Genomic DNA, 26708 nt, shown 5'->3' with positions numbered 1-26708 from the left:
AATAATTTCATATCAAGAGCAACGTTTCTTAATTTTTCAGCGACTTTTCTGCCAATATCAAAGTCATCTTCTTCTGGTTTGTTAAGCTTTTCAGTTACTAAAGTTATCAGCGATCCCATATTTTCATTTTGATTTGCTTTTTTTCTTCTTTCAACGGAAGATATTGAGACTATATTAATACTTTATGAATTATTGCATCTTGGTAGTCAGCGTTGAATTTGATTTGTCCTAAAAAAAGGAATATTAATACCTTCATACAAGGTGTCGCAAAAAGAATTACCCGATTTTCTTTTGATGTAATTTCAAAAATAATTAAAAAATGATTTTTTTTACCAGACACAATTAATTTCATTTTTTAGAGTTAATGCAATTTTCGCGTTTTTATGGCATTTTTATCACATTCGTTAAGATTTCCGGCATTAGATTGTGGACGTAAGGATCTGGAGAATCTGTGCTTTGTCACTTGCTAGCTGTGTGTGTAGGGGCCACAAAATACCTCTCGGCATTTAGATATGTAATTAAAGAAGTAATATGGTATTACAACTGTGCCCAATAACAGTTTTAAGGAAAAAAATTTGCTGACACAAAACAAAATATTTAAAATGAAAATTAATAATGTTAACTACAATCTGCAGTTTATGAATGAAACAAAATTCAATACACCATCTGTTAACTTCATTAACTTAACAATTAAAAAAACCTACACCAATTAAACTTACTTTTAGATGTCACAATCATCAACTACACCACTCGGCGGATTACGCAATGCTTTAAATCGTGTTTAAACTTGCAAGGCGCATTGTTTTTTAACGACCCTTTCACCATATTCTCGTTATAACAACCGTACCGTGTTATAATTGTATCCAGTCAACCCTGTAGAAGTCTTTTCTGAATTATTTAGGGTAGCTTCAGGTTGCAATACTTTCAGATTCTTGAGAAAAATAAAGGTTTCAGAGTATATTAGATTCAAAAAATGATTTCTGATCGCTGAAATGAGAATCTTAATCAGATTAACAAAGAAATGAAATGAAATGATTTTATTTCAATCGTTTATTCATAAAAACCATAATTATAAAATTACACAGATAATTGTTTTCGATCGTCACATATTCATTTTAAACTATTTCATTTTAAATATAACACTAAAACGAACGAACGGTATTTTTTTATCGAATTGAGATATGTTTAAAATATAATATTTACTTTGTTAATAATAAATAGATCCCGTTTGTATGTTTTTGTGGAGGTACAAAGTTTTTTATTATTTATTTTTGTATATTAAAATATGTATGTTCTTTTTGAGATATGGTATTTAATATGTATTCATATACGTTTTCATACCAAAAATTATAATTGAATCATTAAAAAAAGATTTAAAATATCTATAAGATAACAATAAAATTGCTATAATAAAGATTCTACAATTTTAAAGAAATCTTTTTTGTTATTTAAAAAATTCTTGATATACTAAATACATTGCTATGTTTTTTTAACGTTATAAAAAAGTTACAATTATTACAAAAAAATTAATCATTTTATCATAATACTTTTTCATTCCTCAAGTAGTCCTCTTATAGTAATAAAATCGGTAACATCTCTTAATAAATTAAGTTTATAAATTTATAAGTGTTGTAATAGTAGATATAAATACAATGTTGATTATTTATTTTTTAACTTTACACAATTTAATTTTTTTTACGTTTTTATTTACGCCGGACATGTTCACAGATAAAATATTGCTATTCCAAACACATTTCTTTACAGACTTGAGCATCTACAAATTTTTATGCTATTTTAATATATTATTTTATAATATACTCTTTTTTCTTGATTTTATGGATATTTACAATAAGTTATACAACCGTTTTATTACAAGGCTCTTATTTTTTTTGCTCATTTTTAATTAATTTTATTTTAAAATAGATGATTGTACATTGATAGTTATGCAAGAATATTTCTCTTTAAAATGGCAATTTGAGATAGAAATTGCTGCTGTTTAAGACTTTAGAAGCTATGATTAGTTTAAAGATAGGAGTGCTTCTTTAAAATTATCATGATAATTCAAAAGAATCAATTAATTTTCTAAGACTATCACTTTTTTTTTGATTTAAGCGTTTTCTTTATTTTGTTATTTATGTGTATTGAGAAAATGAAAAATTTTAAAGAATCACATTGTTAACTTGGCATTATTGAAAAAAGTTGCAATATAAAAAGCCAAGAAAAACGAGACATGTTTATAAAAATACCAATATTTAATTGAGGTATATTAAAAAAGATAATTCAAATGATATTTTTAAAAACATGCTTTAAAAAAAGAACATTCATTAATTGATTAATAAAACTGAAAAATTTCCTACTACTCTTGTTTTTAAATTATTATTTAATTAACATTTCCTATGTGACTAGCTGCTTTAAAAATATTGTCAATTCCAAAACGACGTCAATAAACTGTTTATATTTCGTGGAAGTCATTGCGTATTTAAAATCACACACATAATAATTTCAAGTTTTGTTCCCAAGATTCTCTTCATGTTTTCTTTTAACAACTAATTTTTTTTATTAAAAGTTTTTTATTACTCATCATGCATGCGATAATAGCCAAATAGTAATATACACTTTGTTTACTAAATTTATGGCTTAGCCACTACATATATATATTTTTTTTCATTTTTATCTGTTATATTTAAGACGATTAAACATCTTAATCTTTTTCTTATACCAATTCTATATATTATGTCATATCATATAAATACTTCCATTTCTAGAATGTCTACTGATAAGTTACTTTTTTATTTAGCTATTTTGGTGTTCTTGTTTATATAGCCCTATTTAGCGTATATATTAATAAAATATTCGATGACTTTAATTTTTTTGTTCGTTTTTTAACACATCGTTTCAGATTGCATGTGTAAACTACTGTTGCTCTCTGCCTTTTGTAGCTGTTGTTCGAATTGTATTGGTAACTGTGAAGAATCTATTACTATTGATGGTCTTTGAGGCATCTGTTTATCCACTAATGGCACCATATCGCTTGTAAGTGTTGATTCGGTTGATTCTTGTCGTGATTGTTGGATGTTCTGAAAAATGAAGAACATTTAATTAGTTTAGGAATAAAAAGACGGATATAAATCAATAATTTTTGCTTCATTTGAGACGACAAATGAAAACGAAACGATTGACGATGCTATCGTAAAATTACAATTACAACAACTACAATCGCTATTGGATCCTTTTTTTCAATTGGATGTTTTATAAACTGTAAAAATTACAGACCGAAATTTCGGTTTTGGCCTAAAATTTTCTGTTTAGGTCAAAAATCGAGCGAAACATAGGCAAGAACCAAAACTTCGTTCGTCGACTAGAAACGTAGACTTAGAGCCTTTAAGAACCCGATTTGGAATTTTTAGGACAAAAGTAATGCTGACTTGTCTAAAGCCATATGTAAATTTAGGAAATATCTTTATTCTTTGGGCAGTAATGAACCAAAAAAGAAAAAGAAACTGTACATGGATTGAGGCAACATTTCTCCAAATTTTACAATTCAAAGTATTGACAAGTTTTAAAATGACAATTACAGAAGAACGGGAAGAAAAATAAAGTTAAGTTAAAAAGAAAACAAACAATGATAATTATGTGTATATCACATCTCGTACAATTTCGCTTAACAGATATAAGAAAAAGAATGACAAAAAAGGGTAATGGGCAGATGATCATGCAATTGCTCAGAGAATCGATAAGGCCATTACGGACTTAGTAACTGTCGACATAGTGCCATACTCGCAGTGGAAAGTACTGATTATAGACGTTTTTATTTAGCAGATCCAAACGCTAATTTTAAACACAGCTTTAAATCTGAAAAATATTTCCGCACGCACTACGTAATGCCCCAACATTAAAAAACATGAGATAACAAGCTATTGAAGCTATTGATAAATTCGTTCCAAAACGGATGAGAGGTTGTCCAATGTGGTTTTCACCTGGCGCTAGGCAGGTGATTGAAGAGAAAAGGAAGGCACATAGGAGGTGGAAGCGCTATGGGGACCGCATTGATTATCTCACCTTTTCCCATCTGAGAGGTCGGGCAAAATTTCTTATTGATCGAGATTACAAGAATTACACTTTGAGACGAAGATTGCTTCAAATCCAAGTTTTTTTTTGGTCATTCGTTAAGCATCGAAAAGGGGGGAATGATATTCCTGTCACTGTCACTCACAACGGTGTTGTTGCCACCGATGCTCGGTCTGTTTGTTCGCTATTTGCCTCTTACTTTCACTCTGCCTTTAAGCCTACTCAGACGAGTTGTATCTAACAACCACCTTAATCTTGATCGAGATTGCGCGATATGCTTTGAACGTTCGGAGGTTGAGGAGGCTTTGAGAGGAATTGATCCATCGAAGGGACCAGGAGCGGACGGTATTCCTGCCATCATAATTAAAAATTGCTGTGAGTCACTTTCTTTTTCTTTAACTGTTATATATAACCGGTCGATTTGATCTGAAGTTTTTCCACGTGTTTGGAAGGAGGCTCATGTAATCCCTATCTTTAAATCCGGAAATCGTGGTGAGGTATCTAATTATAGACCTATTTCGTTATTGCCATTATTTAGTAAAATACTTGAAAAGCTTATTTATAGAAGACTTTTTTTCATTATGAAAAGTAAAATCGACTATAGACAGCACGACTTTTTTGCAGGTCGCTCGGTCGAGAGCAACTTGTTGGAATACACCCATTATATTTTAAACTCTATGGATGATTCCTTTCAGGTTGACTCCATTTATACTGATTTTAGTAAGGCTTTCGATCAAGTCGATCATGCTCTGCTTCTTTCAAAACTTCGTATGTTTGCTATTGACGAACATCATGTGCGTTGGTTTGCCTCCTATACACGTGGAAGAACTCTAAAGGTGAATATCAATGGTCATTTTTCGGACAGCATGTTTGTTACCTCCGGTGTACCGCAAGGGAGTCACTTAGGACCACTTCTATTTAATATTTATATCAATGATATTTTTTCAATAATTAAACACTCTCATTGCTTGATGTATGCTGACAATTTAAAAATTTTTACACGAGTTTCTTCACCTTTGGATTGACGAGGCTACAGCGCGACATTGATGCGCTACGTATTTATTGCAGCTCAAATTTCTTGACACTAAACCCTGAAAAATGTAATGTTATTTCTTTTACAAGGAAGGCAGGCACGATCAGATACGATTATAGCCTAGGTGATGATACCATACCTAAAGTGACTCAGATCAGGGATTTGGGCGTCACAGAACCCAGATGATTCTGCGTTTGCGTTTTAAGCTTTTGCAGCTTCGTTTGGAATCCCCAATATCAAACATATATATCCAGAATTGAAAGGATTCAAAAGAAATTCCTAAAGTATTTATGTTTTAAAAGCAACATCGTTTACATTGATTACGTATCTGCCTGTGCCTCCTTCAACTTCTTATCGCTCCGTCAACGTCGTTCATGTGGTGATGCTTTAACATTCCATAAAATCATTAATGGTGGTATTGATTCTCTTAGCTTTCTTGAGGTCGTTAATTTTCGTGTTCCTCCCCGGTGTCTTCGGCTCGATTATTTATTTTACATGCCTAATCCACGTACGAATATCTTTCAGAACTCTCCCATGTTGAGAATGGCGCGCACATGCGACCATTTACATCGTGGCGCGGGGGTTAAAGCTGATCACAATAATTAGTTTATATATAAGTAAATTCTATATGTTTTGATCGTTTATATTTTCTATTGTTATCTTTGAGACACGGTGCCTTGGGTTCGTCCTGTTTCCGTGTCCAACTGTATACGTAATAAATAAATAAATAAACAAAGTGAAGGAATAATTCTCCGAAAAAAAGCTAATCAGCGTTAATTAAAATCTTTAAATGTTATATAAATGAACTATGCCTCCAAAGATATGCTATATAGGTCTTGGAATGCAAACCCATATCCTCCACTACAAAAGGCTGTTCTAAAATACTTCTCAGCATCACCGACGAGCGTAGCTAATGAAGAACTCTTTAGTGCTCAAGATTAGTTACATATGTCTTTTACTTTGTGATGAATACAGTATTATTAAAATCCTTGGATTTCGCCTTTTATTTGTCCATAAAAAACCCGTTTGGAACTACTATGATAAGTGCACAAGGATCCATTGAGAGCCATTTGCAGAATATGTAATAAATCCTCTTCATTGGGAAGTCAAGAACCAAAAAAATATGATGAATACAGGTAAGTCTTAAAACGACAATCAGAAACAGACGAAAATAAACGAATGAATAAACCTGAATAGTATTCAATGCAAATAAGCAACAATACACAGAAAATTGTACAATCAAAAATACCTGACTTAATGACGAAAGGTATGCGATCAGTACGGCCAGACGATCACGAAGTAACCCAAATGATTGATACAGCTATCATGGATATATTTTCATGGATGTTATTTGGCATACACAGTAGTGATAAGAGAGTGCTGTTCATAGATATAATTTGAAAAGTAAGATATAATAAGAACTTCATGATAATCATCATAATGCCAAAAAGATTTAACAAAGATAGAAGTAAAAGATCTGATAGTTAAATGTCCACGAATAAGCGCCACCACAGATGTTCTAAATTTCTAGATAGAAGTAAAAGATCTGATAGTTAAATGTCCACGAATAAGCGCCACCACAGATATTTGGACAAATCCGTGTAAAATCTGCTCTTTGTTAAGTTTGACAGGGCTTTTATTGTAGACTCCCAAAGAGTGAAAGTAATATTGGGCGAATAGTACTAGATCAAGACCATACCGAAGCATACATTGAAGACTAAATAACTGATATGGTAAAGGAATGTTTTTGCCAAAGCGAGCAGGAATGATTAGGAGCATATCAGAAACCAACAAACGTGCTAAAATATTTTTATGAAGCCACACACGGTATATCGTGTGATGAATCATGAATTTCAATTATCATACTACTATCAACCGCAGACATTACATTTAAAACAAAACTGCATTAATTTTTAAATAAATGATTATGTGAAGTAAATGTGAATGAATTATCCTTATAATCTTATCTTGAATTATCTTGTCATTCGTAAATGATCTTGTAACATCAACGTTACTTGATCCAAAATTTAAATTCAAATACCTGACATCTACAAATATCGACCTTGCCATGAACGAAATGAAAAATTTTTTAGCCGCCTGTTGCAGTAAAAAAATCAATGAAAAGCTTGTTTCCTGTACTATGTACAAGTTTCAAAACTTTTGACCTTGTTTCTGAACAAATGTTTTAATAAACGCACAGATTATTAAAACATTTAATTATTAAACCTATTATTAACTGAACCCAACTGATCAATATTGGTGAAAACAATTTATACTTTTTTACACATCGGTAGTTGGTATTTCAAATCTTGGGGTATTATTCTGGCCACTATATCATGTTGTTTGGTACTAGAAGCTTGCTATAATACTTCCAGTAAGATAATGTATGGTTTTGATCTCTTTTTTAGATTCTCTTCCGGTAATATTTCCTTGGAAATATTTGATCCTAAGCTGCCACTATCAGGCCTTTGGTTTCTGAAAAGGTTAATCTTCTTTTAGCTATAGTAGTAAGTTTTTTGTCTATATCTGGTTATTCTTAGATTGTTGATATCTTCCATGCAATGTCTTCGAAGTTTTTTTTCCGTTAGTCTTGTTTCACCTGCCATTGTAATAAGTCTTTTGGCTTGCATTCTTGGTAAATTAATTGAAGTTGAATATTTAAATATTTGATGACTCGTTTGTATTGACGTTGTATGATTCTCCTCTTCTTCTTGTGTTGCTTAACTTTTCATTTCGTTACATTTTCGATAATACAAGGCCAATAGGCACTCAATACATCACCCTGATAGAACTTTTAAAGTACGTTGTGTATTATGAAATATCTGTAATGTGTCTTGATTTTCAAAGTGGTCTTTCATGATTTTAATGATGTTCATCATACTTTGATGTATACAAATGTCAGTTTTAAACGCCACGAATGTGGCACTCTGTTACGTCACAACTTATTATAAATTATTCCCTACATCCATGAACTTTTCTTATACATCCGCACTACTTGTCGCTAATAATTGAGTTACTTTCAAAACGATTGCAAATTTTATTGTTTATTTCAGAGGAGGATGGAGATTGTTGAGTTGGTTATGTCATCTAGTTCCTTTGATGTTCGTATACTTCGGTTTTCTTTTTTCCGTTATTTTTAATGCGATGGGAGCTAATTTTAAATTTGACAACTAAAATGTAATGTGCAACCTGCAAGATTTGGTGATTGGTGATGTTTATTTTAATTTAGCCTATCAAGTCTGTTTAAGAACAAACTTTACTGAATATAAAATACTAATGATTCGTTGTTTGCATTAAAAACAACTCATATGCATTGCAGCTTTTCGTCTTTCACTTTGAATTAGTTGTTGACGTGATGTCAGAAATGTTACGTTTTACCCAGTTAGTTTTACCAGTTCATTTACGCCGATTTTCCACCACTCTGTGAACCTCAAAATCAGTCTCCAACGCTGTGAATGCATCAGCATCCGAAGGATCTTCTTCAATTTCACTGCTGTCCTGATCTTCAGAGACTTCAACTGAGGTAACAATATCGTTGTCATCGAGGATTTCATAGCCCAGATTATTTTTGAGTATCCGATCACTTCACAGCATTAATACAGTTTTGTCACCTCTTTTATAGTTTCAAATGTTTCTGCTTTAATTTCTTTGTTATCAGGCCAAAGCTTGCTCCATCCCTTTTTTAGGTTTTCTAGAGTGAGTGGGTCCCATCAATTGGTTAGCATGTAGGACGAATTTCAAGTTTATTTTTTTGGAAAACTAACAACGCCTCTTCATTATCTTTAGCTGAACAAAACCTACGGAGCATTCTCTTGAATTTTTCTACGACACCTTAAAAAACGGTTGCGTTGGAGCTGGAAGCTGATTTACATTTTTGAAACACCGCTAGCGTTTGCACAATAACAGCTGTAATTTACCCCTTACTTAATTAAACCTGAAACAAGCTAAGGATTTTTGATTCTCTAGCAAAGCCACTTTTGCATACAAAATTCAAAAATTTGATTTTGAAAGATTCTTCGGCAGAATTGCTCGAAGATAAACCTCCCCTTGAATAATCCATTGTTTTGTCTTGAAACTTTTGAACTTCTGACATCTACCAAAGGTGCTAGTAACTTGTGTTTTGCAGTCTTTTCATCTTCCTTTAGATGAATAGACAATTTTTATAGTAGCAATTTTTTGAAAGTACCTGAATTGTATGCAATTCAGGTTGGATTATAGTCCTTGGCATGTTAATATTGTTAATTTACCATAATGAGTAAAGCAGAATTTTTTATAAATCTAATGAAGCAATGTCTTTGCTTCACTTCATTCAAGAGAACAACGTTGAAGGAACCAAAGAAATCATTTTAGATTAAAAAAAAGTGACCAAGAAATTTGAATATAAAAACTTACCTCAGTATTGGTTCCAATTTGAATAGCCGTAAGATGCGTACAATCTGTATCATTCGAAGTTGAAGCATCATTGAACGAATAATCCAGGGAACATTCAATTGTCGGAGTTGGAACATCATCTTCAATAGCACTAGCCCTCCTCAAAATCCTCCCCATAGCATTCCTATACTCCTTAGATTCTTGAACAACACTCAAAAACGCAGGACTTTTATTCCTTATCGCTTCTATCTTTTCTTTCTCTTCCGTTTCAAGTTCTTCTTCGTACCTCCTTTGAATCAAATTTTCCATCAACATATAATCGCTTTCTTCCGCGTCTCTTAAGTGCTCCTTTTCGATATAAAGCGCCATTTCTGGATTGGACATTTCCGATACGCATCGTCTTCGTTGGTTTTGAGCCGAATTGGATTGGCCAGGTCTTGGGGGCGATAATAATCTTGGAGTTCTTGGTGGACTGAGTAAACCACAAACGCTTTCGATTTCGTCGGTGATGCTGGTGTATTCGGTATGCATGCAGAGGAGTTTTGCTCGAGGATTTGCGGGTGGTGCTGATGGACCGGAATTTGTTGGCGGGATAACTTTTATTCGTGGTTCTGCGAATGTTACGCTTCGTTCGACAGTTCCAGCTCGAACCGGTAGGAATACTGTGTGGTCACTGTTGTCGGGTTCTGATTGGGTTTGAGAGATTTGTCTGCGCGTAAGACTTCGTTTGCTTCCATGTAGAGATTCTTCAGCTAGAAACAAATGGTGAAATTAATCAACTGAGGGCAATACACTGCTTATTAATCTTACCGTTAGCACCTCCATCAGAACTTCTTCTCCCGCAAGAATCCCGTCTTCTCGCCGCACTTCTAGCCCTTAAAGTGTCTAAACTTAAAGCAGTCATATCTTCTACGGATAATTTATCGACTTCTTCTAATTTTTCACTATTTAATGATGATTTGGATTCTCTACTCATCTGCCGTTCCTCAATTATATCCAAATGTTTTCGACTTCCTTTAAAATAAATCCAAAATTATCAAGTATTTTTCACGAAATTTGTGCTTTAACGTTACCCGATATAGAAATGTTATCCAAGCATTCTTCTTGTTCGATATCTTCTTCGATAATCCTTACTTCGAAATGTAAACCATCATCGAAAATATAAGCGTCAGGTCTAACTTCTGTAAGAGATCTCGTGGGTTTTCGTCTTATCACAGGCGGTGGTTGTATTGAAAGATGAGAATCTTCAGATGGAGCGTCAGATCTTTCACTCATTTTCCGAATCCGATCAGGTCCCGGAACAGGTATTGGAGGCAATTCTTCCAGAGTTTGAGTTGCCATGAATCGATGGATAACCGCTAAGTGTTCTAAAATATCTTGAGATGCTTCTTCTACTTTTCTAAGTCGAAATTCTAAATTTTGCATAGTTTGCGTTTGACAGTTTTCTTTGGTGTTTATATCTTCTACTTTCTGGAAAGTTAATGTTTAAAATTTTAATATCAATTTAATTTATTAAGAAAGTAAAACTATTTTAAATAGACGCATCTAGGTTTCTTTTTTAATAACAACAATAAGTACAAGTAACATTTATGGAGCTTCACACGACAGATTTCATTTTGATTTGTTTGTGTCATCAACTTATTACTGAGCTAGCTAATATCTAATACTTTTCTATTTGCTAAGCAAGTACGAATATGCAACAATAGCAATTTATTTGGATAAATACTATAGATATGTAGTTATTTTAGTGAATTAGGTGATATTATTATAAATAAATTACAAGTTATTTAGTTTTTATAATTATTTTTGTTTTAATTTTTAATTTGTTAGTAAAAATCAAAATTAAATTATGAAATAAACTAAAATTATTTGTGAATCTGGAAAAAAAGTGAAAAATGATTTGTAAGATATTATAAGGATGTTTACAATGTACCGGGTGTCTCTAGAAGGTGACTTACGTTTTTATTTTTTAAATGTTTGTAAAATAAATTTTGTAACATTTCTCTTGAACCAGCTAAAAATTTTTTTTTTTTTGAGATTTGCTTTGAAATCTAATGTCTTTCATTAAGACCCACCATTTTTCACCCTATTTATGTTGCATATTTATAAGAAAAAAGTTGAATAAATGTATAGGTAGAGTGAGTGCCAGATCTGCTTGACGAGTTTAACACAAAAGTTGACACATATGATTTTGGTGTAATAGTTATGCTATTTATTTATTTGTTATCTAGCTTGAGTGTGGATGAGTTGGGTTTGGATTAGGTGTGTATGAGATGAGCTTTTTTTAGTTCCGACTAATATGATTAGGATGAGTAGGGCGGGACTTAGATGGTTTGCGTTTGGTCCTGCTTACGGTGTGGATGTGTTGATTTGGATGTGGATGGGTTGAAATTTGTGATTATTGTTGTAGCTCGTTTTGGATGTGAACAAGTTGGGTTTCGCTTGGTTGTGAATGATATGGATTCAGTTTAATGTGTATCGTTTGAGGTTTACTTTGGATATAGTGAGATTGCAATTTATAGATTTAATGTTAAAGGTCTTTCGGAAGTAGATGTTTTGAAAATCTGAAAATATTGAAAGATTCTAAGTCACCAGTATGCATACATATGTTAGATACTTGCCGAAAATATGGATATTATGCCAGAAGGCATAAATGAAGTAGAAATTTGATAGAAGTTAGGCAGAATGTACTAAATTGTACGGAACGAAAGTGTATGCGTTGGCGTGTGCGGATGATTTGGTGATCGTTGCAAGAGAGATATTTTAAGGCGAAGGGGGAGAAGAAAGAGGGAGTAATGGAGGTCGCAGGGAAGAGAGATAGAGGAAGTGAAAGAGTATACGTACCTGGGATATGGGTTCTCGGAGAGTAATAAGATCGGGTCGCACGTGAGGGCGATGCCAAGAGAGCGAACAGGGTGATGGAACAGGTTTGGGGATGGGGGGAGAAACCTTTTGGGAGGGATATGGGAAAAAGGAAGGTTATGTTTGAAGGCTTAGTGAGGAGCGCAGAAGTAGTTGCTGGAGGATGTACAAACAGAGAAACTGAAGATGGATACTAGGGTTTGCGAGGAAACTCGAAGGTATGTAATAAGAGAGGAGGTTAAGGTAGATGTAGGAATGTAGGACGAGATAAGGATAGAAGGAAGGCCACATTGCAGGATCCTGGGAGAGTGCCGGAGGGAAATCAAGGAGAGGAGGCTGATATATGGACAGAGAGATAGGAAAGGTTATTATAGGAGAGTGGGATATTCAGTATCTGGGACCGACAACAGACGAGTGGAGAGAGGTGAAATGTGGAGAGATAGGGACAGGGACATACAGAGGCAGGAAAGAAGGTCACAGATACGGGAAGGGAGATAGTGACAGAGGAACTGCCAAAGTATTTGTTGATGGAGGGGGATGAGGAAGGGAAGAGATTGGTGGCCTGATTCCGCTGTGGCAATGTGGAGAGAGGGAACAGGTACTGGATGGACGATGTGGAGAGGTGGTGTAGGCTCTGTGGAGAGGATTGGGAGACGCTGGCACACATGCTGAGAGGGTGTAGTGAGCTGAGGCAGGTGGCGATGGACAGGAAGCAGATTTTTAGAGAGGGGCGTGAGGCCAAAAGATGGACGAGGGAGGTGATTGGGGCGAGGAGTCGAGGGTGTGAAGATTGGGGAGGAGGGTAGAGGGTAGAGGGTTGGGTGTATACACAATATATGTATACAGGGTGAGTTATTAGTATCCCGGCGGTCGATAGTTAATAAACCGTTTGAAACACAAAAAAAAATTTTATACAAAAGTTGTTTGACTCATCACTTTCTATTACACCCTGTATATTTTATCATATTATGAATACAACTAAATTTGTTTATACAACCGTATATGTATGTTACTATTTCACAGCGTTCATACTTTCTGAGATATTCAACTGTTCCAAAATGTGCCCATTACAGGATCTTTTTAAAAACGATGTAAAATCGATATTTTTTCTAATTTTTTCTTGAAACTACGCCAGAGAATAGAAAATTATTTTCACTTATACAGGTGTTCCATTTAGGCGTAACGGAGAGTATGTAGATTTTTTTAAATAGAACAGACTGTATATTTTATCATATTATAAATAGAATTAAATTTGTTTATACAACCGTATATATTACTAACTCATAGCGTTCATAGTTCCTGAGATATTCAATTGTTTTTCCAAAATGTGTCCATTGCAGGATCTTTTTAAAAACGACATTTTTTCCAATTTTGCCTTGAAACTGTGTCAGATAATAGTCAAAGCCAGTAGGTAGATGATGGTATTCAATATGTAGTATGTATAGTATATGGCAGCAAAATTATTTTACATTATAAAATATTAATCAAATAATAATAGGAAAAACAAAAAAAAACTGATAAAAATAGACAGAATATAATATTATGTACAATAACGCATATTTTATTACACATTATTCTTAAATTTTAAATATAAGGAAAACTACTACAGTTAGATTATGACATACTTATCATTAATTAAAGGTAACTTGATGGGCAATTCAACCAGCACACAATATACAGGATGTTCCATTTAAAAAACTTATGAAAAAGCCATTTGAAAAACATCAAAAGTAACTAAGTTCTATGAACACGCTGTATAGCGTATCTAATATCTTTGGATACTATCATTTACCTACTAACTTTGACTATTATCTGACACAGTTTCAAGGTAAAATTGGAGAAAATGTCGTTTTTAAAAAAATTCTGCAATGGACACATTTTGGAAAAACAATTGAATATCTCAGGAACTATGAACGCTATGAGTTAGTAACATATACGGTTACATAAATAAATTTAATTCTATTCATAATATGATAAAATATACAGTGTGTTCTATTTAAAAAAATTTACATACTCTCCGTTACGCCTAAATGGAAAACCTGTATAGGTGAAAATAATTTTCGTACTAGAAAGTGGTGAGTCAAGCAACTTTTGTAGAAAACATTTTCTTTCTCAAACGGTTTAGCAACCATCGTCCGCCGGGATACTAATAACTCACCCTGTATACATACAGGCTGGTCTATTTAACGTGAAACAAGCGATTATCTCGAAAACGGTTCATTTTACATAAAAATGAACCAAATGAAAGTTGTTCTGTGCGAAAGCATATGACGATACCATTTTTTGACCTTGACCTTATTTTCAAGGTTATATGAAGGTCACGACCAATTTTTTAAATGGCACCCTATATATTTTGTTGTAAAATCTGAATCTGTGGATAAAAGTAAAGTAATTAAAAAAAATAAATACAAAAAATTTACTGTGTGGTTTTGCCAGTACAACGGCAAACCATCTGTTGAAAAAAATTGAAACTTCTTCAGAAACAATTAAAATTCATAAATCTTATTTGTTCTTGCTAGATTATAAACGTTAGTTATAATCTAGTTACATTGTTTTTAATTCTTAATTCTTAGGGCCGATTTACATCAGACGACCGAACACTCATTCTAACCCCACTCTATCATATTCTTTTAGTGTAAATAGATGTAGAGCATTCTTTCGTTGTTCTGTCTGTGTTCTCAAAGATTCTAGGGAATATTCTAGGAATGTTCGATCGCTTGATGTAAACGGCACTAGAGCGTGCGAACAATTAGTTAGAGCCTTCTTGCATGTTCGGACGTGCTCGCTCCTCGGAGCGGTCTCTTCAAAGCGTTCTTATGTTCTAGCCGAATGAGCATTCGTTCGGCTGATCTAAACATCTATGTGCAAGAATTCTAATTCTTGATTCTCATTTTTGCTCGTTGATATTTTGGTGTAAACGCTAAAAACACGCTTTCGTTTACACTAAAAGATCAAGAAAGAATGCTCTTGTTCTAGCTCTAGCTCTTTGTTCGTTTGGTCTAAAAGGTTCCGACATTTCTCTGCCTTTGTCAATTTGATAATAAAATAACGTATAAAAACAAGAGTTCGTGGAACTCCTTATGTCGGCATTTTCAGAATATCGCTTTCAGAGACTTAATTGGTTGAATTGTTTTAAAATGTAACAGGTAAAACTAAATTTGCATAAAAACTGCTTGGCAACAAATTCTGGATTCATTCCATCGTTTTACATTAAGGCAAAGTGTTTAAACTAAGTCATTAAATCATGGATAGGTACTCTAAGTGTGGCAGAAAAAGTCGAAATGATTTTTATTTATGGAGAAAGCGGCAGAAAAGATGCTGATAGTATAGCTTTGTATCGAGAACGTTTTCCTGATTGAAATATGCCTTGGAGAAGTACCTTTTACAGAGTTGTGAATGATTGCAATAATACTGGAAATGTGGAATCAAGAAAAAGAACTAGGCGAGCAACTGTAACTACGGAAGAAAAGGAAATTGCGGTATTAGCTAGCGTTGAGATAAATCCTCAAGTTAGCACTCGACGACTTGCAATTGACGCCGGAATATCGAAGACCAGCATTTTGAGAATATTAAAGCGCAACAAGTATCAGCCATACCACATTTCATTGCATCAACAGCTTTACGGAGGTGATTTTGAAAATCATTTTGATTTTGAAAATTTTTGATTAATATTTTGTCACTGGGCACAAGAACGACGTGCGGATGGACGTCAATTTCTTTGGTAACGTGCTATTCTCGGATGAGTCTACTTTTACAAACAAAGGACAAGTCAATAGACATAACATGCACTATTGGAGCGTTGAAAATCCGAGATGGTTTCGTGATGTAGAACATCAACGACCTTGGTCGGTTAATGTTTGGTGTGGCATAATTGGTGATAAATTGATCGGTGCATACTTTGTTGATGGTATGCTGAATGGGGAGAAGTACCGAAATTTTTCAGATGATGTCTTACCAACGTTACTTGTAGATTTGAGCATATGGTTTCCCCCTTTGCACAGAACAACTTTCATTTGGTTCATTTTATGTAAAATGAACCGTTTTCGAGATAATCGCTTGTCTCAAGTTAAATGGACCAGCCTGTATATTACCTACTATATACATATATTGTATTGGAGTAATATAGTAAATTATAAACAATAAAACACTTATTATTATACTAAACTGTTAGAAATAATTGTATTGTAATAATTTTCTTGCAAAGACTCATTGTAATAGACTGTAGAATTCATGATGAACTCATTGTGAAAGGTCAAGATTGCATAACATAGCATCGATGTATCCAAAGGAAGTGTAAACTAGTTATAATAACTACAAGTGCTTCAAATAATTTCTCTACTCAATAGAGCAATATCTAAGAAATAAATTAGACAGTCGGCAGCTCGTTTCATTTCTTAAAGTAACAAAACTTCAGTGTTTCATACATTTAATATTTCATGCGTAAGTAATATGATTCACCGACCACTGCATGTTACAGGACAATGTGTTGTTACCTTTTGACCTCTAACAATGATAACCAGAACTTGTAGAAATAGATCTCTAGAGTTGTGACAATTTGCTATTAAGTAGCAGCTAAATCCAAAAGGTGCTAAAAGGTGGTACTACATTTAAGTATAGAAAGTTGATGTTCGATTTTTTGCAGGGTGGTTTCAGGATTTTCATCTACCATTTCGAAAACAGTTTCTTTTGGGTTTAAAGTACCTGTTTTCAATAAACGTCTTTCGATTTCTAGAGACACCCGGTATTGTTTTAATTAAATAACTTTTAAATAATATATAAACTCTTATAGTATTTACCATGATAAACTTTTTACAACATCATTTCAAGAAAAAACGTTTAGCAATAGCATTTCAACATAACATTACCTTCGAACACAATACTATTGGGAGTAGGAACACCTGCGTTTAAATTTCTATTTCACCATAACTTACAAAAATCCTTACTTTAAATAATTAAAAAAACATACCTGAACAATATTCTCAACCCTTTCCGTGGTAACCCTTATCCTATCTTCAGTTGATTGTTGTAATTTGTAATCCTGTTCCGCAAAATAACCTTCGACGCACTCTTCTTCGAAATCGTACAATCGCTCCATATCCTCTTTCTCCAAAAATAATTTTAGTCCGTTATCGTACGTTTCCCGTATCCCTTTGCATTTTCGTTTGATGTATTTACACACCAAATAAATGTGACATAATAGGATAAAAGGTGGTGGTAAAATGGGCTTTTGTTCATACTCCATGACGACTGTAAACCGTTGAAACATCCAAACTTGATGTGAGACCGCGTTTACTTCGATGAAGATATTGTTGAAGACGGCGATTAGTAAGTTTATTAAAAGAATATTTGCGATTAATAAATAAATCGACATCACTGCAGGCGTTATCCAATGACCGGTTAAACATTCTTCTTGATCTTCTTGCCCACATGGAGGATCAATACTATCAGCGAATACTTCACCATATAACATAAAATATGGTTCAAAAAATACCTAAGAAAAAATATTTCTAAAATGAAATTTATAAAACTACAAAGTTAAATATGGAAATTAATCACTTAAATTATTTTAACTTAGGGGTAATTATATGTTAATTAACGTACATCTCTGGCAATTTTCCAATCGGGTTCCTGATTGGGATGTAAAATAGCTTGGCGACAAACTCCGAAACTCATTAAAACTACCAATAAAAGCACTACGAAGTATATCATGTTTTTTACCATTTTTCCCATCATTGTTACAAGTGGTCCTTAAAACATCTTAGATTTACAACATAATCTTATCCAAATTATTTTTAAATAACTTACCCAAATATTTATTAACGCCCAATATATTTAATATCCTCAAATACCAATAAACACTATTAACGCAATACATAACTCTCCCGATAGACATAGTGTCATCTTGTAGCCTCAAAACGAGAGCGACCATAAAGAATAAAATTGCTGCCGCGTCGCAAGGATTCCACATATTCCACACCCAAACGGCAAATTTATGACTGAACGTTTCAGGTTCTGAAGAAAGTAATTCTCTTACTTTCTCACATCCTAAAGTGACGATATAAGATATTGCTAAACATTCTTGCCACGTGGGATATTTTTCCATTTTAACTAACACAGTGTAACTAAATATTACCAAAAAAACTAAGTATGCAATCTGAAAAAAAAAATGGAAATCAATTAAAATTGAGATGATTGAATTTTGAAAAACATACTGAATTAGCCCAAAATTTCGTTATAGGTGCCGTGAAGAATTCGTAGAGTTTCTTTTTTGCTTTTAATGGTCGCGTTCTTCGTTCGAAAAAGGAATCCTCCCAGTGATGATAAAAAAGGTATTTTGTTTCGTCAGATTCAGGTAAAACTTTACCGTTTTCTTGGACTACTGTGTCACGTGGCATGAAACCACTGTCTGTTAATAAAGCCTATAAAATATGTGTTAAAGTAAATTTATAATATTAATTTGGCAAATTACACAAGTTTACATCTATGATTTGGACACTTTTTTTGTTTAAGAGTAAAAATATGTTATTTGTCTCTGATTACTAATCGTAATTTGTTTCGCTATCATGCCAGATTTTTAAGAACTTATAAGTAAATAGTTATAATATAATTTTTCCAAATTACGTTTAAGTCAATTCTGTGAAGAATAAAAGTATTGAACATTCAATACCTTTCCTTATTTTTATCCACTTTCCATATTTATCTATAAACAAAGACCAGATAATGTGAAATAACAAGAATGAAAAAGCAACAATTATACGTTTGCATTAAAGATAAAACTACAAAACAAAAACAAAATTAGCAGATTGAATAAACGATTTTAAATTGCTAGATAATCTCTCTAACATCGTACTATGACCTCCCCACGTTGTTCTAGACAACACCTGCAATAAATATCAGAAACTTTAATTCAAGAACAAATATATGATCCTATAAGCTTATTTCCGGAAATACAAGATTTAAGTAAAAACGTTTTCATTTTCAAGAGTCAGACCGCCCTGAATTGTTTGCTTGTACACACATAAATGATGTAGATAATAGCCTGCGAGAACCACTTTTCGAGTTTACAAGTTTTCCATAAAAATTGGTTTGGTAAGTTTGGTTTCAAAAATCGCAATTTTTTTGTTTGAAAATTATAATGGAAGCTTGCATAACATAATATTACATTTTGTTTTTAAATTATATTATTAGTTACTGGAAAAGGCCGTTGCAATTGCATGGCTGCAATTAACAATTTACATGATATTGCGCAAGTACCAAATGAAATTGTTATGCTTCCAGTAATCAATACAATATTGTTTAACAACAATATTTCTAGTGTCCAGTAGGTGGAGCAGAAGAGATTTTTGATCATTCAAATGAATAAACATTGGTGTCTAACGAAAGAAATGTAACATAAGAACGCAGACATAAGGAGTATGATAACACTCTTTCACTTTGAACTTATTTCTGACGAAGGTTGCAACAATGTGTTCGAAACGTCTAGCACTTTTTCAACCCGCAAATTTCTAGTTCTAGGTCTACTATTATTTCTAGTGATAGTGCTACTGTTAGTTCCTGTTTTAATTCAATTAACAACAGCCGTAAAAGTCGTCGTACTTATACCTTTATCCAGTTTACTGAAACATTCACGAAAGCAGAAAAAACACAAAGCCAAATTTTTCTTGGATCGAAAAAGAAATTACTTCAAAACTGTCAAATTGGGAAGTTGTTGTTACCTTTTTGACACATTTATAGCAATGTGACAAAATATTTCATAGGTGTTTTATTATTTAGTGAATATAACATATTTCCTAAACACGCAATGTATTGATGATGGTGATCGATTCATTTGTCTAATGTAAAATATTTGTTGCAAAAACAAAACTAAGTTAACCATAAACGACAAATTCTCTAACTTGCATTTGCACCTTTTGATGAGTATCATAGTATCAATTGTTTTTGTTACATTGATTAGATATTGATTAGGTTACATTGAATTGTTTGGGCCGTATCAAGGTTTAAAAGTCAAGTGTCTTTACCAGTTTTCCATTCTGAGTCAACTAACAAAAAAGGTTTTCAAATGTACAAAAACTCTTAGACAGAACGGAATTTCAGGATGCCTTTTGAAACAGTCATCTTAAGAAACAGCGAAGTAAAATATACAAATGTTACTTGGAACAGAACACAAATATTATTTTTTTGCAAATAGAATGATAATAACGAGGTTAAAGTTGCAATGAATGGTACGTCAGCGTTACAAATGGCCCAGGTAAAACAGGTTATCTCAAACCTTTTTTATTATATTTACAACAATTTACATTGGTCTAGTTAGACGAACCATCTGTATATTTACAACTTGCAACAACGATAGACTTTAAACTAATTTAGTCTAGTAACTACATTAGTTATCTTTTTTGTTTCCCAAATGGTTTTATCTTCTCCAATCTATGGTACATCAATGATGATTATCTAGTAGTTGAAGTACTTCAGCATTCTCATTTAAGTGAAGCCGTTCTTCGCGCTTCTTTGCGTACTTTTTAATTTCTTCCTGGACCGTTGGAATGTTTAGTGCTCTGTGTATCATGGGGTATTTACTATGGTACGTAGAACTGTATTTTGGACTTTCTATATTACTTGGATATGGCTCTCTTTCGTATATCCTTGGTGTTATACCATATAATCATATCGGTATTAAGATCTTATTGTATACTACAGTTTTATTATACAATGTTAGGTTAGAATATCTTCTCGTTAGCGATTTTCTTGATCTAAATTTCATGTTCATCTCTTCCTTCTACTTTCTCACATGAACCTTCCACTTTAACTTGGTGTCAATTGTCATGTCTAAGTATTTTTAAGTCAAAAGTTCTTCCCACCTCAGTAGTTACTGACTGTCTGCAATACCACTTACCTGGTGTAGGTCTGGTATGTGTACTGCTGGTATACAGTACATACAGTAGAGGTTCAAGCACACTTCTCTGAGGTACTCCTGTTTGCATTTCTTTTAAGTTCGAATATGTAGAGTCTTAGAGTCTGTTGGTTATATACAATGTCAAGATTGCTGCATATTGCTTTTTCAAGAATTTGTTCAACTTATAAATCGGACCTTCGTGCCAGACTTTGTCAAACGCTTGTGCTACATCTGGGAACCGTGCAGAGCAAAGTTGTGTGTCTTTGAATGCTTTCTCTATAACGTCTGTAATACGATGTACTTTGTCGATTGTTTAATGCAATCTGTCTAAAGACTCTAAAGGCACCCTGATAGTTAGGTATTAAATTAGTTTGTTGAGTGATTGGTTTAATTCGTTTTAGCAACAGCTTTTCAAAGAATTAGGAAACTATTATAAGAGGGATATAGGTCTATATAATTAGACGTCATACGGCGGTCTACCTCACTTAGGTGATGATGTCTATTTACATTTAAGTTATGATTTTAGCATAATGATTTCTGCAACCTTTCAGCTTACGGCTATGTATGTATTTCAATTAAATAGTTCCGTTGAGTAAGTAGATCACTCTGATCTTAACTTTTTTGGAAGTTGCTTAAGTGTTTGCTCTGTGATTAGATCGAAGCTCTGGTGCATTTTTAGGATTTAGATTAGAGTTTATCAATTTAGTTATTTCTTTCGGGCTAGCTGGAGTAAGTTTTCTTCAATTTAAATTATTTATACCTTTAAGTGTGTTATCTTGGATTAGATTCTGTGTAAACGATTACTAAATATTCTGCAAATACGTCAGTTTTCTGTTTTCTCTTGCCCATTTGCCCAATTTCTTTCTAATGAGAGGAATTGATATAATTGGTCTTTTAATCGCTTAGTAGTTTTGAACAACGAATAATCGTTCTCCTCTTCACTTGTTAGACTGACTAAACATTAATTCAGAGAATTATCCTGTAGTTTGGGAATTTCGCGTTTTAATCTTTATGATTTCATTAAAGATCAGTGTAATCTAAATGCTTCATCGTCAACCATAACGTATGGCAGCTTTTTATTTAAATTAGTACGAAGTTGTCTTATTTGTTATTTTTGTAGCCGCCATGAAAGTTTTAATGCCCGAATCTCATTGAATCTCAAAATTCGTAGAACAGCAACAGTGATTTGGAAGATTAAAACATAACTTACAACGGTGGATCACCGGAATCGGATTCCTTTCCATGAATTGAAAAGACGAAACCGTCCCGGTAGTATAATTATTAGTATAATTCGATAATTACACACCAAGTACTTCAATACAAGGTAAACTATTGCGTAATTTTGAAGAGCGTTTACTTTGACTTAAAGTTGACGCAATTAACGCAGCAGAAACAGGGTGAAAAAATGTATAGCCATGATGGTTAATAAATTACCACCTAATTTGGCTAACCACGCGAAACTGCAAATTCTTACATTAGTTAGTAGCCTCCAAGAATTTGACCTTAAAACGGTTTCGCTTTTAGAATATTTGTAGTCTTTATTTTTGTCGTATTTTTAATTATAGAACCTATATTCGAGAACAGGGGAGTAAATATTGACTCACCCAATAGATTAATTACGAGTTTTGGTTATGAATATTAAATTGTGGTAAACTCTCATAACTTAGTGTAAAGATATCTTTAACAAACGTATCCTATGATATTATAATTTTAGGTCACTTGCCACTGTAATAAGTGTGAAGAATAATAGGCATTACTGTGTAATAAAAAAACGATAAAAAGATCAAATGAAGGATGAAATAAAAGTTAAATAAGGATGAAGCATCAATTGAAACTTGTATTTACCAATGTAATACACGATGGACAATCAACTATCGACCAGAATGCGGGACCATCCATGTCAATGACGAACACTTCCGGTTCGGTTGAGACAGAGACGTTTAGATGCCAGATCTCAGGTTAGTAACGTAAGAAAAAGTGAAAACTTTCATGTTATTTCGTCATCTTAAATCGTAATCATACGCACAATTAGTAAACGTCGTTATTTGATTTTTGGTCGAATAATTAATTAATAACGTTTAAGTTCTTAAACCCTAAATATACATTTCAAGTAATCTGACACGATCATGAAAAGCTTGTGATTAATTTAAATTCAGCACGCGTCTTTGTATCCAAAAATAAATATCTGTAAACTTGTGTTATTAAAACACCGTAACTCACACAAAACAACCACAACAATATTTTACAATAAATAACAAACTTCGTTTTGTTACGATGATAAACATCACACAATATCATAATTGTAATTTAAACCAATTAATTTTATTTTTTAACTGAAAATAAATGACGAAAAAATGGTTTATTATAATTTCATGCATGTAAAGGATGCTTTAGTTATTTTGAAAGCTGTGCATGATATAAAATGAAACGATAAATTAGTACTTGGACAAAACTAGCAAAAAATTGTGAAACGTCAAATTCGTCGAAACTAGTCTACTACCTTAACGCCTTGCTGCGGATTCGATTTATTACGAATACTCATATTTCTAGTGCGTTTCTATAGAACAAGAAAAGTCGGTGGTTCAGTATACCGTAAAATACATAGTTTCATTTTCAGAAGAAACGTAAGAAAAAAAAGTGATAATGTATGAGGAGTAGTGTTAAAAAAGAATTACAAACCTCGGCGTCTAATGATTTCTCAGACTCAGACAGGTCATCGTCAATATCGCACACTAATTCTAAGTGTTCCTCGGCCGTTTGCGGCATGAGTTGTAATTCTTCTTTTGACTTAAATTCTAATTGTAAAATGTACGGTGGAAAAAGAAGGCCCAACACAATCTATATAACAGAAATTATATAAACAATTCAAAATAATAAAATAATATTTGTGCATGAATTATTCGATCGATTTCAACGATCAAAAAATCAAATAAAATTGTAACAAATCAAAAATAACTTCTTTATATTAAAAATATTCAAAAATAATCCAACAAATCTATAAAAATGTAAATAAAAAAATTACCTTGAGATTGGTATTTTTTCTTGTACGAAGTCCTCCCATCCAAAGATCGGCCAAAATAATCTGAGAACAAGGATGAGCTAAAAGAGCTCGATGATTTGCAGCTACCGCCAAACTAAGACACGTTTGACCAGACCAATTTTGCAATTCGCAGGTGAGAAGTTGTTGAGCAACATCGTCGTCTTGACGATAACAATAATCTAATAATTCCAGAGCTAAATAAAACACATTATTTAAAAATATTTTATTACAAATTTAATAACTAAATTCACCTATATTTTCAAATTCTTTTCCATACGCCCTTAGTTCTTCGTACACTTCAGTTTCCATATCATCTTCTGCTGCTTCATGGGCCATTGCTTTATAAAGTTTACAAGCTATTAAAGCTTTTGCTAAAGCTTCTTCACCATGCTGCCACATTAATAATGCCATTTTTTGTCGTTTCATTAATACTGCCCAAATCTAATAAGAAAATTATTAATTTAATAAATAAAAATTAGAAAAAGAATATTATATAATGTAGAATTTTGAATTAATAACCCAAATTGAATTTTACATAATCAAAGTATTTATTATTGTTTTCGTTGAATAAGCAAGAGGTATGCCTTGATTTTGAGATTATGTATAAAAATAAAACAAAATTTGATAATACTAAAACGTCTGCTTAAACAATTAAGATGTAAGTTTAAGATGTAAGTAACCTTCCAACCGAAACGCTGTATCAAATGTGCAGTGAAATTAAAATGATTAACACACTTAAAATTATAGCCTGGAATGCAAGTGGCAAATTGCATCAAGAAGATCTTCAAGCAATCGTCGAAACAAACAAGATAGATGTGAGATAGTTGATATGGAAAACGTATTTTACCAATCATTTATCAAATTTAAAGGATATAGAGCTTACTCCATAAATCTCCCAGAAAATGCAGCAAAGGGGGAAGTGTAGTAATAATTAACAGAAATATTCATCATTTTGAAGATGCTAAAACTGAAACAAAAGATATTCAAGCCACAGCTGTAACTATCAAAACCAAAAATGATAGTTTAGCTGTGGTCAGTTTATATTGTCTTCCAGAACATAATATCAAATGTGAAAGATATGAACGGTACCCTCAAGCAATACGTAATCGATTTATCATAGGTGTTGATTACAATGCCAAACACGCACACTGAAGGCTGTTCAAGGGCAAGGATGCGACACTTCTTCTACTTGTATGAACTTTGCAGACAACCTTGAGCTAAACTTGGACTACTCACCAATTGTGCTAACTTTAAGTGAAGACATTATCTCAATATCGACTCATCCTGGTCTGGTTAACAAAAAAACTGATTGGGAGAGCTTCAAAATAACGTTAGAAAGAATTACTTTGAAGAACCTTACAACTGATATCATAAAAAAGAAGGGCGAGGAAGACATGGCAGTGGTCCAGGGAGCCACAAGACGAAACAAAACTGAACAATCTTACAACTCAATTGAAAAATGAAAATAAATAGTTAAAAAATGATACCATCAGTAAAGTCATTCAACATAGACTTACTAATGATTACAGCACCGATTACCGAATATTCGCCATGGAGATCTAAAAATATCTATCATGCACGTCTGATCAAAAATGAAGACGAAAGTTTAGCCTGAGATAACGAACAAAAGGCTTCAAGATTCACAGACTATCTAAAAATGTTGGCCTACTATCAGAAAGTATTGGACAGGAACACAGAGTAATACCACACGCCTCATCAATTCAAGTCATAAAGGAAATCAAGACTAATATTAACCCGAAAAAAGCTACTAGTTTCGACTTTGTAACCGGCCGGATGCTTAACGAGGTTCCGCGTTATGCTGTCGCTTGAGTAGCATCGTATTTTTCCGCTGCGTGTTATCTCGAATTTACCAGTTAAGATGCGCTTTACTAGTGAAAATTTACGTGAATTAAAAAACTTATTCAAAGATTCTATTGATGACCTGTTGAAGAGTGATACGTTTATTTCTAAAGTGATAAACATTGCGAAGGAACATTTTGTTGCGGAAATTGAGGAGCTCAAAAATGTAAATGATTTGTTCAATCCGACAACGCGTTAATGAAAAATCATAATTTCCTCACTTATATTGTAATATACTATTACATAAAGAAAACCAGTTGCTCCGTGACAAGGCGAATGACCTTGAGCAGTATACACGACGAAAAAATGTTCGTATTTTCTGATTAAATGAAGAAAATCAAGAACGTCCGCGCCCGATAATAATCAAATTCGTAAGTTATAAATCTCGAGACAGGAAGACCTAACTGCTTCCACTTACAATCTTTTTATGTTAACACGTGAAAAGTATGGATCCGCAAATTGGTGGACCAGTGATGGGAGAGTTCGGGTTAAGGTGGATGGTTCTATCATCACAGTTAAAAGTGATGACGATATAAAGAAGAATTCTAGCGGTACTAGAAGGCGCACGTTGTTGGAGGCTAATT

At 33.0% G+C, this 26708-nt stretch overlaps 1 protein-coding gene across 13 annotated transcripts in view; it reads right to left on the bottom strand.

Annotated features, from left to right (window-relative positions):
* Positions 1–1035: 1035 nt before the first annotated feature.
* The window catches only part of LOC111416378 (transient receptor potential cation channel, subfamily M), a 233971-nt gene continuing 208298 nt past the window's right edge, over positions 1036–26708 (bottom strand). For 11 of the 13 annotated variants that reach the window (XM_071197974.1, XM_071197980.1, XM_071197983.1 and 8 more), the window contains 12 exons: positions 24516–24705; positions 24247–24458; positions 23904–24062; positions 23725–23781; positions 18547–18753; positions 18140–18488; positions 17936–18081; positions 17301–17825; positions 10546–10942; positions 10283–10486; positions 9494–10224; positions 1036–3077 (listed from right to left, as the gene is read on the bottom strand). In XM_071197974.1, the coding sequence (XP_071054075.1) occupies positions 2883–3077; positions 9494–10224; positions 10283–10486; positions 10546–10942; positions 17301–17825; positions 17936–18081; positions 18140–18488; positions 18547–18753; positions 23725–23781; positions 23904–24062; positions 24247–24458; positions 24516–24705 (3372 nt within the window). In that variant the 3' untranslated portion in view covers positions 1036–2882. The remainder of the gene's footprint in view (positions 3078–9493; positions 10225–10282; positions 10487–10545; positions 10943–17300; positions 17826–17935; positions 18082–18139; positions 18489–18546; positions 18754–23724; positions 23782–23903; positions 24063–24246; positions 24459–24515; positions 24706–26708) is intronic. The other 2 variants (XM_071197978.1, XM_071197982.1) reach the window with 1 other exon arrangement.

The sequence above is a fragment of the Onthophagus taurus genome, chromosome 7 (genome assembly GCF_036711975.1).
Source record: "Onthophagus taurus isolate NC chromosome 7, IU_Otau_3.0, whole genome shotgun sequence".
In the NCBI taxonomy this organism is placed as follows: domain Eukaryota; kingdom Metazoa; phylum Arthropoda; class Insecta; order Coleoptera; family Scarabaeidae; genus Onthophagus; species Onthophagus taurus.
Note: the sequence above shows the minus strand (reverse complement) of the source record. Positions and strands in the feature narration are given on the sequence as shown.